Here is a 15,582-nt window from a genome sequence, read left to right as displayed (position 1 = left end):
ACAGGTTTGCACTAAATACTGTGGATCAATATTGAAAATCCTCCTCCAAGTCTGCCGGAAAGTTTTAACACAAAGTAATAAAATGTGAATTTAAGGAAATACCTTTGTTTGGTCTCCCAGCTCTCCACGTGTTTGACCTTCTGACTGGGTTCCTGGCTTTTCCCAGCCTATTTTGTTCCCACTGACATGGCTGAAGGACAACAGAAAGAAAAACATCATGCTAAAATGCAGTTTGAGAGACAGTGAAATAAATCCTTGGTGTCTGTGACTGGATTTTTGGGCAAGATATTCTGATTTTAAGGGATGCTTTCTATTAAAAATGTCCATTTGCAGGAGTCTTGGAAAAATTTCTGACATTCATATTACATTATGCTCAAATTTAGGATGTCTAAACAGTACAAGTTCAGTGAAGTTCTGTAGATTATAGCTTCTGAAATTTTAATGAATTCTACTGTGAAGCAGGAATATTTTTTATACAAAGTAAAGTAAAGGACTGGAAGGGTTTATGACATTTACCAAAACCTCACTCTCTCAATAAAAACTAAGGGCAGAAGAGGAGAAACACCCAACACTTTTTGGTTTTGGATTCCTGCTTAAGGAACAAAGCGACGAGATTAAACAATGCAAATGTCTGCAGTCACAGTGACCCAAAACTATCTTTTTAAGGTCTATCATATTACTGATCTGCAGATTTCTGCAATGACGCTTGTGGGCTCCTTTCAGCTCAGGGTATTCAATGACTAATTCTATGATTCTTACTTTCAGGATACAGGTAAACTATTTTGAAAGTAAATTCATTTTAACAGAAGCTGAGTAAGCGAATATCCTCATGAGAAACTTACTTCACTGCACCTCCATTGCCTTCATCATTGTCAGAGGACGAAGATGTAGAAGAGGCAGGAAAATAGGTTGAATCCACATGATTAGGGCTCCCACTCTGGGTTGGATTTATTGGAGAAGACCGTTCATACAATGGTGTGTGTTTTCCTTCGTGAGGAATGTTACCGTAATTGTTCTGCTCAGACAGACTTTTTCCACCTGTTTCCAAGGTGATGGCTGGCTCAGAGAGGCTGTATGGGTATGGACCCTGGCCTTGGGCCCCACCCTGACTGGACATCTGCTGGGCCTAAAATGAAAGGATCTCTCTTGAGTGAAGGCAGCTAAGGCTTTGCTTTTAAAACAAAATACATTCTTTAATCGAGTGGACTTTTCCAAATGTACGCATTGAAACTCAGCCATCTTGAGCATCCATAAAAACTGTTCCACCAGAGGCTGTAGCATCACTTTAGTTTCAGATTTAAAATTCAGTCAGTGACTGCCCACACTGAAAAAGATGGCTACACCTTTCCCACCTGGATTCCAGTTTGCTGAGCACAGCAGACCTCTCCCCAAGGAGCAGGGCAGAAGCTGTACTTACCACAGGTTTTGCTTGTAGTGAGGTCTGTGGAATGTTAAGCATCTGAGAAGGAACATATGGTGGCACTATCCCAGGCATACCAAACTGATTCGGTCTGGCTGCTGTATTGCAGGGGAGGAGGGGAAAAGAGAAGGAAAAAAAGAAAATGAAAAAAATCCAAGCACTCATGAAAACACTCAGTATTTGACACAAATGTTACCTTGTTTGTCCTTCTGCTTCTCTGGTTTATTTATTCTTGTCCTGTTAGCATTACTGTTTTCTCCTATGCCTTTAAGTCAGTTTTATTCATTTTTATCTTTCAACAGAAATACTTTGTAGCTTGTGAAGTGTATTTTATGTGTCTCACCTTCTTTCAGATCTTTGTATCTCTCATTGCTGCACATTCCTATTTTGTCTGGGAATCAAAGGTAGCTTACAAGAAAATAAACCCCAAGACATGTCATAATGGAGACACTGCCAACATCAGACAGATACAGAATGCTGGCATTCTGTCATCTGAATATCTGACCTAGAGTAGCCTCTTAACCCTTTGATACAGGTCTTTGGAAGTAAATCAAGACACCCCAACACCTTCCAGAGGAGCAGGAAAAATCTGTGTCACTGCACTAGTATGGTAACTGAAGATCTTTAGAAAACTTCAGCTAAAATGACATTTTAGTGTTAAGACTGGGGCATGAGTAGGAAATCCTGTGATCACACATTTTAATTTTTAAACCTTGAGAATAATCTGAAACACTGCAACAATGTGTGGCTGCAATTTGAGCGGGTTTGTTATTACACCAAAAAAATCAAAAACTATAAAGGAATTTCTAAAACATGTCAGCAAGGCCAGCGAGAAATAGTAAATATATTTTAATAACTAGAAATGGCAACTCATGAATGGGAGTGGACACCAGACTTCAGCTGTTCACAGCACCATTCTCTCAAGAGTCCCAATGCCAGAATGGATGCTGCAATAGCCAAGAAGTAATCCAGGTTGTTCTCTTCTGGAACAAGAACACAACATATTCTATGAAAACCTTCTTCTGAAACGTCATCTTAGCAGGTCAATGGGAATTGCCAGAAGATATAAACATTTTTGTAAGATGCTGCCACCAATACTATTTCTGATTTAGGGTTACCCCAGGTTTTAGTTAAAACAAAAGGCATGGTTGCTGTCATTACTTACCTAGGTAATGTGGTGGATGAAATGGCATAGGTTTATTAGTTGCCGAGTAATAAGCAACTGCTCTCTTAAACCGAGTAACTTTGTCATCTGTTCTAGACTAAAAAAAAAAATAAATAAATATGTCACAAGCACATTCAGGTTTGTCACCTGCAGGTCAGCACAGGCTGTACAGTAGATAATGTACCATATCTCAGAATTAATGCCTATGGACCCTCCAGGGCTGCAGCACTGCTCCAGTACAAGGAATGTTATATCAACCCATGTAAGGGTAAAGTATAAACATTCAGTCTTCATGTACAACTGATTCTCAAAGGCAGTGCACACAGCTAGGCTAAAAACCCCTCAGGTTATCAAGAATTTAAAGCAGAGGGTAAATGCAGTATTTTCACCCTCAGAAAGCACGGAACATGAAATTAGGACAGCTGAGCCACTGTAAATATCAAGAGATTCCTATTATCAACTGATCAAATCACTATTTTATCAAGTGCAATTCTTCAACACAAATGTACAGCAAAATTCATTAAAAAAAAGAAAACAAGACAACATTTGGCTTTATACTCTACCTGCGAATGCTGAAAAACATCTTTTGCTATGGCATCCAAATCAGTGGTGTCCTGAATGTTGCGGACGTAGTCGGCCACGGCTTTGATCACTACGTCACACGGCGGTAAAACTAATTGGTGAGCACGTACCTGTGAGCAAACATGGTATGTGAGCAGGGAATGGGGCACACAGCTGAACCCCCTCTACTGACAGCACCCGCAACAAATTCCCTGTGCCCACATGTACTAGCTACTTCTGGGCCTTCCACTTTGTTTTTAAAATTTAACCTTAAACAGGGACTCACACAATTACAACTCACCTCTATGTAAGCCTGCTGGTTAAGTATCAGCTCCAACAACAAATGTCAACAATGCTGATTTGTTTACTGCTTTCTAGTTGCACATTTCCTCCAGTACAAAATGCTTCATCTAATTCATCATACACTATAATCTTCACCATACATTCACATATATATGCCAGGAAATATTTTGACACAGTTTATTTTCAGAGTGTAAAGTGATAGCAGAATTGATGAAAAAGACCCACTGCAAACCTGGACTTCCACCTCAGCATTCAATTGGTTACTCCTGAAAATAAATTATGACTTGGCTTATGATTATGGGAATGGCTGCTCCGATGTGCCCTGAGTAATCCTCCGTGGGGAACAGAAGCTTCAGGCCAAGGAACCATCCTGGACCTCTGTAGAATTCCAGGCAGGGAGCAGTGCTGCCAGCTGGATCTGAAGAACTCCTCAACTATCAGCAGCTTCTGCTCCCACCCCAAGTGCTGCACAGGCTCACACAGACAGGAACAAGGTCTCCAAACATGTGTCCTACATTCTAGAGGAAGCCTGAACAATTTCTAAAAATTCTGGCTGGAAGCTCTGCACAATTCTGAAGCACTCTTCTTGGGCCTATAGAAGCAGCTAGATTTTTGCTTTTAACATCTTTCAATCTATTTGAAAAATCCAGTGATTCAGAACCCGAGAGGTGACTATTACCATTTAACAGTTCTATTTTTAAGATACAAAAAAAATTTATAAAATCTTTATGAGTCTTTACTGCATTCTACACAGAGAGATCACACTTTACTAGAAAATAGTGCAATTCAGACTTGTCAGAAACATTTATGCAAAATTCTAACTAATACTTTGCTAGTTTTATCTTTGCAAATTTAAAACCCATACCACAACTCCTTTTCATTTTATATGGGGTCTAACATATGTGATTATATTCTTCCCTGCCCTTATCTGATCTACTTATGATATGATTTCTTACACTGCTCTCTTCATATTTAGACCATGGAATTCTTGCCAGATACCCATTTTCATTAATTTCCTTCTCCTAATGTCTACTCTCTACAAATGTCAAGATATGCATTCTATATCTAGCCATTCTCTCCCAGAAATTAGTTCTATATTTTAGAAGCCTAAATTAAACCAAGAAACAGAATGGTTAAGGGACCCTAGTCCATCCAGTTCCACCCCTGCCATGGGCTCAGACACCTTCCACTGTCCCAGGCTGCTCCAAGCCCCATCCAACCTGGCCTTGGACATTTCCAGAGATCCAGGGGCAGCCACAGCTGCTCTGGGCACCCAGTGCCAGGGCCTGCCCACCCTCACAGGGAAGATTTTCTTTCTCATAACAAACCTAAACCTGCCCTCCCCTTCAGGTTAAAACCATTCCCCCATGTTCTATCAGTCCATGCCCTTGTGAAAAGTGGACAGTTAAGAACAGTTTTTAGTGTAGTCAGTGGCACGGTAATTATTTCTATCTCAGATACTAAAATCTAAGTTTACACTAGTGAATATAGACAACAATACTAAACATAGATCACACTCACATGTACGTTTAGAGTCACAAATATTGGTGATGAACTTTTGCCCACATTTTGCCAGAAGGAGGAATAGATTTTCTTCTCCCTGGTAATCCAAGTCAGCTGCTGAACACCTCCCATTTTCCTCCCATGTGTAACAATTACCCATCTCTGAAACAGCTGAATCATTCCATGGTTGTGTCATGCTGGATGTGCTGCTCTCTACAGAGCCCTTGCAGAAAGCCTGCACTGCTCCCTGAGTGTTCCTGCAATCTCTGCTTGGAAATACAGTGGATGACAGAAGTAAGCAATCTCCCATTAATTTATGTGTTCTCCATGATGGCAATATTGAATAAACCATATAAAGCTGGCATCACAAGAAGACATCACATCACTTTGGCACTAACAGCCAGCTAAAGGCCCTGGAAGTTTGAAGCCCAAGTGAGGCCTATCAAGGGCTCACTTGGCATACTGCTCCCATTGAGCTGCCTGTAAACAGCCTCAAGATCTCACTAGAGCATACTCTTAAATCCTGAAGTGAGACCTTTTGGAAGTATGTTTTACAGACCTAGAGACATCTCACATATTTGGACTTTCTTCTATTGCAAAGACATCCAGTGCAGATGTGAGAACATCCTCAAAACTAAGAATATCATGACCAACGCTACACAAAATTCTGAAATGAAAATTTCCTCATATTAAAAAATAAAATATCATTCTATTAATTTCAGAACTTTTCAGAAATCCAAAATTGTAGATCTTCTACTGAAACATAACGAATGTTTCTAATCCTATGTGCATTAAAATACAAGCTAAGTCTTACTGCATGTTAGGGCTAGGAAAAATTCAGACTTGCAGCAGAAGTTACAGAGCATGTGTTGGTGGTTCAAACTTACTTTCAGTGTCACACAAAGCATTTTAGAGCAAAAGCAGCACCATGTTTTACCAATTTCTTATTAGAAGTTACTTTTTTCCCTTATCCTCTAGAGAAATGTTTCAGACAAGCACCAACACAGAAAATCAATTTCGGAAGGCAAACATGGGGGTGGGTCTCATACTTGCAGGCAATCAGGTTGGAGAGCTTACAACTGAGAGGAGCCCAGTTTCTTTGCTAGTTGTAAAAGGACTCCTTCAGTTTGTGACAGAGCACTGACAAAAAGCTGAAGTCACTTATTTGTGCACTCTGAAAAGACTAAGTGGGGAAAGGCAATTAATTCTATAGGGGTATTTGTCAAAATGAGTAGCATTACAAACATAGAAGCAGCAAGATAAAAATGTCTTGTGTTTGACAAAATAAACTTGCAAAAATGCTTTCTTGGAAGAGAACAGACTCACATAAGCACAACTCCATGGGATGATCAGGATAGTGTAGAAGCACCTAAGCTACACTTGGGAAAAGCTCCCCAGCCCTGGGAACACCTCAGCTGCCCACCGTCTTCAGGAAGCAAAGCCTGCAGAGACTAATCAACACCCCATTTACTACAGTGCCTGCTGGAAACAGATAATTGGTTCAGTTTCATTTCAAAACATTAAAAAAGAGACCTTGAACATTTGGTTGCTGTGAGGCAACACACAGGGAACATGTTTCTTCCGCTGGTGAGCGAAAAGGCTGAAGATATGAAGAGGAACATGAATTATGGCAGAAAGCAAAGGAGAGAGCAGAACCACAAGCCAAAGATGTGATACAGACAGATTTCATGAGACCGGTGGACAGCCCAGCACACTTCGAACCTGAGGGCTGGGCTACCATCCAGAACTCCCTGACAAGCCATAGGGATGAGCCAACAGGAACCTAGAGAAATTCTATAGCTATAGAAGTGAAGCCTTGCACCTTTCTGCAGAGGCAGAAATAACCTCTGGCTACTCCACAGGCTGCAGGTGTGCCAAAAGGGACCCACAGCTGGAAGATGCAGCAGACTGAAGAGGAGCTGGGGGCACCCTGGGTTGTGCAGCAGGAGCACAGCCAGCAGAGCCAGGGATCCCACTCCTCAGTGCAGAGCACATGCACTCCAGAGCACTGCACTCTGTCTGGGGCTCCAGCCCTGTGTCAGAACAGTTGAGCTGGTTGCAGCCACCCAGATTGTCAGGGAGGAGCAATTACTCTGGAAAGGGCTGAGGGAATGGGGCTTATCCAGCGTGGCAAAAACAAGGCTTTGTAAATGCAGCCTTCCACTACCCACAGAAAGGTAACTGAGCACAGAGAGCCAATGTCTTCACAGCAGTATGCTGTTCAAGAGCAGAAGACACCAGATACCCTGAAACAAGAAGGGCTCAGCACACAAGGCAAAGCATCTTCACTGTTGGGGCCATGAAATCACAGGGCAGGTGGCCCAGACAGGCTGTGCAGTCTCCAACCTTGCAGATTTTCAAGACTAGTCTAGGCAGTGCCCTGAGCAATCTGCTCTGACCTCAAGCTCACGACACTTTTTACAGGAGACTGTACTAGATGACTTCCTGAGATCCTTTCTGACCTGCATTATGATGACCCTTCGCATCAAAAGCCCCACGAACAACAAGGCACTTACTCCAAGTATATCCTAATAGTGTCACCTTTGTCATCTGAGCAGCAGCAAATTACCTAAGCACCTACTTCAAATATTGGTCTCCCTCTGGCAAACACCCTCAGAAGTCAGGAACTTCCTAGAGAGATTCAGAGAAGAAGCCTAACCTGCATAATCTGGATTGCTTTCTAGAAGCATCTTTGCCTCTCCACTGAAATGGAACAATGAAGGAAATGGAGTTTCCCTGCATACTCTTCTTATTTATAAAGGGAGACTGCATTAAGCTTTGTTTCTAAGGTTACCTTGTGAATGAAGAGTCAACACTTCTTCCGTGGTCTGTGCTTCCAAATAGGCACCAATTCATTCCAGAGGTAAGAAACTGCCCTCCCAAATTCATTTTGACAGTATTACACATTGATCTTGAAACTCCATACTGTAACCAGTTTTTCCAGAATAAGAACCAAATTGTCTTTGTCTTAAAGATAAATCTCAAAGCACACAAATAAAAAGCAGGGTAAGATAATGCTGGTTTACAAACAAGGTCTAACAATCACATCATTCCTCAGAAAATCTATCAACTCTTCTTGTTTCAAACCCCTGATTTGGGTCGTCATTTTAGTGAACTCTGACCTCAGGTAGGTGACAGGACTCAAGTGCAGGTCTGCACTCTTACGAGATTTTTCCACAGGGACATTTGGGCAGATGAGATCCTGACTCAGACCAGGTCACAGAGCCAGCTTTTGATTCCTTCTCCCTGTTGCAGCAACAGCAATTCCTATCTCTTCTTTTATATTTGGTCATGGAATCTTCCCAGTTCTGTTAAGCTGACAGTAATTGTTGGTGTCTGCTGAAAGGCTTTTCATCCAGCACACAGAGACCTTGTCCTGACTCTTGGGTTCATTTCCTTCCAGATGTTATGGTACGGATTCTTCAGTCAGGCTTTTAATTTTCCTCCCATCTTCCCATTTCTACTCAACTGTTCCTGGATGAACACCCCTCCAATAAAAACAGAGGTAGGGGTTCCTTCAGTTTATTTTTTCCCCTCCCCAAGGTGACTCCAGGGGAGACCCAGCAATTTCTACCAGCAAAGCTGGGAGTTTCTTTTATAAGTTATCCTTTTTCACTGGTGAACTGGTAAAGCTTCTCTTGCAGGAAAAGTACCTCTTTTGCTACAGCATAATAAAAGATTGAAAGAGAATGCAGGAAATAAACTGTATTTTATTAACTGTCACAGTTCTCCCTGAAAAGCAACAAATCCGGCCACTGGAACAGAATCTGTCAGCTTTGATGCTCAAGACCTTACTGCTCTAAAGACAAAAGATTAAAATCTTTACACAATGAGAAAAAGCTTTCTAAATCCTGAGCTGAATGAGGTGTGGGATTAAAGCCCTTGGTTCCTGAGCATGAAGAACACTCAGCTGTGACTCTAAATAGACACAACAAAACAAAGTTTGTAAGCACAGCCCAAGAAGGACATCCTGGGGAAACCCAACAACTTCCCCCCCATTCTGAGGTTTCATGAAGGCTTGTGCTTTTTGGGAATGTTCTGAAACTACTCCTTGCTATCAGCCTTGTGGTTAATAGAAATGTTTTTTAGGTTTTTTTAAGCATTCATAAAATTTACAAGTAATATCGCTTTGTGCACAGCTTCACTGAAGATATTCCTACAGAGAGCTGTGGTGACATCACTGATATACTAGCATGTCAAGAAAATTAAACTCAATTAATGAGCTCCTGAAACAAGTCATCATTTCAAACCATGAGCACTGTAAAATTAAAGCTGAAACAAACAGGCAGTTGTTCCATTACCAGCAACTAAAGAAAACTAGTTTGCTGCAGATATGTTCTTCCACCTGATAGCCCTGCCAGGCAGGAGACAGAGGTGCTGTGCTCAGTTTGGGGCTGTGCACTGAACAAATGGCCAGCAAGCTGCCATGAAATTCAACAAATCCTGTGTTGTGATAGTCTTTCCTCAGTCAGGGCACTCATCTGGGGCTTTGCATTGCTTACAGTGCAGCAGTTTTCATGGAACCCTTAACAGCCAAACGGGAACTCCTTTCATATCTGATCCCATTGGCCAACAGATAAAATCCAGCAGGGAGGACTGCCTATGGCAGGCCAGGATGCTCTGAGGGTACACATTTCACTTCCTAGGGATGCCAGCCACAAAGTCCAGTTGGCATTTCCACTGAACAGGTACATCTAGCTGCAAAGATGACATATCTAATTTTCACTTAAGTAATTCAGTATAAATTTTGAGGGCTTTCCAGAAGGTCCAGGTGTCTGAAGTCATAATCTGACCTGACTGACAAACAAGTCTACTCAGGCTAGACCACAGGAATCACCAGAAAGTTTACCAACACTTGGCAAGAGCCGCTGCATTTTAACCTCTTTAATAAAAAATGAAAATACAGGCACACTCACTCATTTTTCCACCTCAAATTTTAAGAGGAATGAGCAAACATGCATGCAGGCTTTGTTTTGTCACTAGAATGTGCTGACACTTACCTTTCTGAACACCAGAGCGGCAGCAAAATAGAGGATGAGTGTAACATCAAATGTCACAGCTGTTCACTAAGCAATGCATGTGCAAGCCTTGAAAATTCTGCTGAAAATCTGGAATCTTGTTTTAAATTCTACCTTTGGCAAAACAAGTTTTCAAGGCTTAATAAACTTCCAGAACAGAAGGAGAAAAACCCGTATATTTTTGCTGTAGAGATAACTAAGCAGTCTGACAGAATTTACAAAAAGCAGATTATTTGCTACATGATGCACCTTAGGAGAAAGGCAAATATATATATATCTGTTGTGGCAGAGAGAAAGGTTACTATGATCCCATTCTCTGATGTGTCCAGTTTCCCTTTTATAGCCCTCTACTTGGCAGATGCACGAGGCGAGTGTGATGAAGCAGCAGAACACACATGCTGTAAACTAAGAGCATCAGGCAATTTACTTGTCTCAACTCCCCCCCTCCACACCTACCAAAGGCCACTTTAGCTTTCTCATGCAATCTGTTTTCCAGCATATTTACACTTTAAATACCAGAAACAGACTATTACACACAAACTCAGAGCAGCAGAAAATAAAACAAGATGGTAGGAAGATATACAGCTCATTATTTTTGATAGCTGAAGAACACGACCAAACAAAAAACTCTCCTTTTCAAGAAAGAGGAGAACAAGAAGCTGCATTCTGCAAGCCAAATCACACTGGAGCTCTGACTTGTGCAGCCAAAGGGCACTGAGGGGGATCACACAGGCTAAGTTTAGCCTTGTAAGACCAATGACCCCAGGTATCCTCTGCAGCCAGGCACTGGGACACTTGAGGGTGACTGAGCACAAGGGCCTTGCAGAGCTGCTTTCAATTAAGCTATCACATTGCTCTTGTTAACCATAGTATTGATTTTAGCTTAATTTCTCCTAGTTATATTAAATTTGTACCTTAAGTGAAGCTAGTGGATGTTCTGGACCAAGTAAACTCCAATGAAAGGAAGCCAAATCTTCATCAGGTAGAATATGATTACCTGGAACATAAGGCAGAACTCATTTAAATGCACTGTAAAACATTACACAGTTTCTACGTACAGCAAACAAATCTGCAGTCAGTCCTCAACTCCTGATCCAAGAGGATTAACAGATTAAACTTGCAGATAGCATTTTGTTACTCCAGAAAAACCCAATTAGCATGCTACAGCTGCAGCAGCAACAGCTACTTGGTGTGTGTGAGGACCACTCTTCCATGAAACCAGCTCACTTACACCAGCAACAGAGCCAGGCACAACATGGAGTCCACCTCAAGCCAGTGTGTCCTATTAGGAAATCCTCAACAGATTTCACACCACACGTGCAAGAGAGTAAGAGCCTGTTCTGTTGCTCCCTGACACATGCTGGTAAGGCCTTTCTGCAGCCCAGCACGTGCCATTAGTGATCCACATGGGAGCTGCCTCTGCAACCTGCACTCTGCTCCACTGTGAAAGCATGGTCAAGCAGCAGGGCAGGAGCCAGGTTTATCAAACCCTCAGGAACACCAGCAGCTCCAGTGACACTTAGCAGGTCCCCAGTTCCTGAAGTTTCTTTTGATGATCTGACCAGGTCAGATGGGACCTTGGGCTGTCAACAGGGAAGGAATTGGGAAATTATTCTGTTGCTTCCATGGACGGAGATAGAGACTGTATTTACCACACTGCTCATACCTAATGGAAGATCACCTACATTGCTGGTTTTTTGGTTTTTTTCCAAAGCACATCACACTCAAAAAAAAATTATTACTAGGAAGCATTTAAAGCATTTGTATTAATCAAAGACGTAACTAATCAACCTCTGATGGAGTTCAGTGGCTGTGTACCCAAACTTTACAAAGAGCTAAACAGAATGTGTTAACACAATTCTGGCAGAAAACTTCAGGATCTATTCAACACCTGGCTTTATGGAGCAGCAGTTTATTAGTGAATGCACTGTTCATAAAGAATATGAAAATATTCTCTGAATATTACAACAATTGTTTTCTTTCTTGGTAGTTTGTTTGTAAAATCATCTAGTTTGCTCTTAATGCTCCTTAACGTGCAAAGCCAGGCAAGCTGCCTGGTGACAAGCAGATGTCCTCTCAGAGTGGGAAGTCTCTGTGTCCAATCAATACTTCAACCACTACTGAGATCTCCAGCAAGGAGATGTTATGATTTTTTTTTTTCATTAGGAGCTAAACTTTAATATCACATCAGAAAGATTCAACAAGTTTGCATGTAACAGCCACACTCACTAATCTAGTCAAGGTAAGATTAGACAGTCTTTCTAGAACAGGCCTGCAAAAATGTACTGTAGCCAGAGCAGGACAATTCTGTGATAACTGACAATCACTCCCGCAGATGCTACCTTTTAAAACAGTCAGGGCCTCTCTCCCTTCCACCACAACTCCAATTTTGTTTGGTCTCCATCTGTCACTGCAGTTAATTCATCCCCCAGAACACATATAGGCAGTGTTCGATCAATTCTCACCATGTACACTGAAATGCAGCAGTGTCTTCTGTGGTCCAATTAAGAAGTGATGCCTGTACTCACCTTATGTAGTTCTAAAATTTTACTGAGGAGCATAACAGGATTCCATAACTAAACATGTTACAAAGTGCTGTCACAGTGGGAAAGAGATCAGCGTTACATAAGCAACCTCTATTTCTTGACCTGGCTGAACAACCTCAACATATATTGATTTTTCCCAATTTAATGGCTTATTTTAGTGTATGCCTTAGGTTTTTTTTTTAAAGCAATTAGATACTAATTGAAGTCACTGTCCTTTCTAAAGAGTTCACTGAATTGGAGCCTATATCTCACACTGGATTTGTTTTTCTACTTGCTGTTTTTTTACTTCTAGAGGCCCTGAAGCTTGGATGCTTATCTTTTTAAAAATTATTCTGAACTATTTGAGTCAAAAGTTACAAAACAACCCAATTCAACTCCCTGTTTACACCAGCAGCAATTAGAACAGAAATTTTTAAGAGCATGCTTGGAGGATGCAGTATCCAGGCCACATTTTAACCACCCATTCCAAGAATACCCTTTATATTACAATGCTACAACTATAAACCCCTTCCAGATGAGAACTGTAAGAAGGAAAAAAAACAACCTGTAAACCAAGCCAACCAACCACAGTGTACACAGAACCTCATCTGAAAGCAATCTTTACAAGTTTGCCTTGTTGATACAGTCAGAAAAAATATTTTGAGGGAATATTTCAATAGAAACTTTATCCCTGAACAGAACCCAATCCCAAATCACTTGCCATTGAGAACAATTTTTTAACTGCACAGTTCAGAGTCATTCCTCAGGCATCTCCAACTGTTCAATGTGAAACTGAAACTTTGAGGATGATTTTCCTTTTCCAGCATTTCTCAAATTAATTCTTGGAGTTAATGACAAGAAAGATTCTGAACACAAAGAAAACTTTAGTTTTCTGGATAGAGGGAAATACATCTAGAGCCCTAAAGCTGAATATGGATATCACAGCTATAGTGATAGTTTGGGCCTGCTGGAATTGCAAACATTAAACCAGCAACTTAACTGTAATTATTTCAGAGCACATTCTTTTATTCCTACACAAAGTACTAGCATGGGGAGTTATACTGCTGTACCCAGAAAAGAATTCACGTGCCTTCCCATGTCATCAAATTCTCACTCATTCCTTCCCATTGTGCTTTTCTTTATTCTATTTATCACAATCGAAAAAGATTCAGAGGCCACAGGAGTAAGGACGGAATAACTTGTGATGCCAGAGAAGTCCTCAGATATTCAACAAAAATATTAAAATTAGATTAGAAAATGAGCCACCCTAATTTAAACACATTCCATGCTTCATGCACCTATATGCATATAGGAACCTAGTATTCTATTAAAAAAACCCCAAAAGTTACTGTATTACCAAGGTTGCAAAAGTTAAAACATGTTGCCCATACTTCAAGCCAAACTGTATCTGTTTGTTGTCAGCTTATATAATCACTTCCTATACAAATACCTAAGGTTCCTAAAATTCACTCATATAAAAATAATAAAAAAACTCCATGCACAGGAAGATCTTGAGAACATCTTTTCTTCTAACCCTGATTTCCATGAACTTTATTCAGCTTACTCATACTGAATACATACACATAAGAAATGCAAAGGAATACTCAGAGCTAAACTTGTAGCTGACCTGGGGCTTTTTAACGTTTGTACCAATTTGACAGGGAGGGAGGAAAGCAACCAAATCTCTCTAGAGTAATCACGTGAAATTACCTCCAATTTCTTTCTTCTAAGAACATGCTGAAAACTATTTGGTCATGAAAGACAAGAGAGAAAAAAAACCCAAGAGTTTCCTGCATAAAACTGCAAAGCCTTCAGATACTTTATCAGAACTTATCTCACCTACTGTTTGATACAAGCAAGCAAAGCCCCAGCAGACCATGCAGCTGGAATTGTGTGGCAACTTAAAGCCACACTTCCCATGAAGTCCATAAAGCATATCTGCAACTGGGAAACTACTTTTCCAGCAGTAACTATTACTCACTGAACTGGCATGCCCTAACTTATTTATAGACTCCAAAACAAAGCCAAGCAACAGTCGTCTGTCATGCAATTCCTGCAATGGCAGCTCAGCCACCCTTACTATTGCCTTCCCTCCCTACACCTGTGCAGACAGCAAAAACAAGCAAGGAAAAGCAAGTCCAACTAGTCAAATACTTGTGGCTGTCTACTGCAAGATACATTGGATCTTTCCTTCTTAATATGGAAGGTGCCTTCCCAGACTGGGAACAATGTTAAAGACCACTAAAATATTAGCATTTAAAACAGTAACACAAAGCCTCTCTCACTGAGAGATTTCAAAGAAGTTTTATTCCTCTATCCTGTAACCATACTGAAACAAAGTGAGTGAGAAATTGAAATTAAAATCCAGTTATCTTAATTTGTTTGCACAGCATGACAAGATTGAGAACATGGCTGTTCCCAAAAAGCATTTAGAATGCTATTATAAATAAATTTTATTCATTGGAGTCAACTTCACCAGTACTTAATTCACTCTTCTGTCTGAGAGTATGACAGTTATTCTCTATCACTGCTATGGAAATAGAGCGTGTTAAAACTCTCCCATTTAAACAGAAAAGTGAAACTGGAGACATTCCCACCTAGGCTACTGAGTATGAGAAGCTCATGGGCATGAGAAGCAGGAGTGCTAAGAAAGTATACAGCCAAAACCAATGGAATGGTACAATGTCAGTCACTTGTGCTTTCAGAAATGCGGAGTTCCACTCAATTATAGCTCAGCATATTTCTGTTGTACCTGACATGCTGCCATACTTGTCCAATACTCATTTCTGAGGGGAAAAAAATGCCCCAGCAAACCAAGCACCTTCACTCCATAGGTGTTATTTTTAGGTAGAATTCAGGACAAAAGCATACTTCCCGTCAGGAAAGTGTACCACTGAAACTAGACCTCATACACTATACAGGACCCAAACTAGAACCACAACTGTCCTGATTTCCCCCACCCACAGAGAACATTCTGGCTAGGCAGAGCTCAGCTGAACCCTTGCTTTCAGCTCTTCTTTCTAGACAGCCACAATTTGCATTGCTCGAAGGTTTCTATAAACTGGGCATGTCTGACCTCAAACACAC

General features: G+C 41.0%; 1 protein-coding gene across 4 annotated transcripts in view; it reads right to left on the bottom strand.

Annotated features, from left to right (window-relative positions):
* Positions 1–15,582, bottom strand: part of FAM120A (family with sequence similarity 120A) — a 42,003-nt gene that overhangs the window by 26,052 nt on the left and 369 nt on the right. For 3 of the 4 annotated variants that reach the window (XM_005428856.1, XM_031063504.1, XM_031063506.1), the window contains exons 2-7: positions 10,885–10,967; positions 3,149–3,277; positions 2,586–2,682; positions 1,418–1,518; positions 843–1,126; positions 103–190 (exon numbers count right to left, since the gene is read on the bottom strand). In XM_005428856.1, the coding sequence (XP_005428913.1) occupies positions 103–190; positions 843–1,126; positions 1,418–1,518; positions 2,586–2,682; positions 3,149–3,277; positions 10,885–10,967 (782 nt within the window). Of the gene's footprint in view, positions 1–102; positions 191–842; positions 1,127–1,417; positions 1,531–2,003; positions 2,102–2,585; positions 2,683–3,148; positions 3,278–10,884; positions 10,968–15,582 lie in introns of those variants that run through there. The other variant, XM_031063505.1, reaches the window with a different exon arrangement.

This window comes from Geospiza fortis, unplaced genomic scaffold (assembly GCF_000277835.1).
Source record: "Geospiza fortis unplaced genomic scaffold, GeoFor_1.0 scaffold394, whole genome shotgun sequence".
In the NCBI taxonomy this organism is placed as follows: Eukaryota; Metazoa; Chordata; class Aves; order Passeriformes; family Thraupidae; genus Geospiza; species Geospiza fortis.
This window is presented reverse-complemented; position numbering and strand designations above follow the sequence as displayed.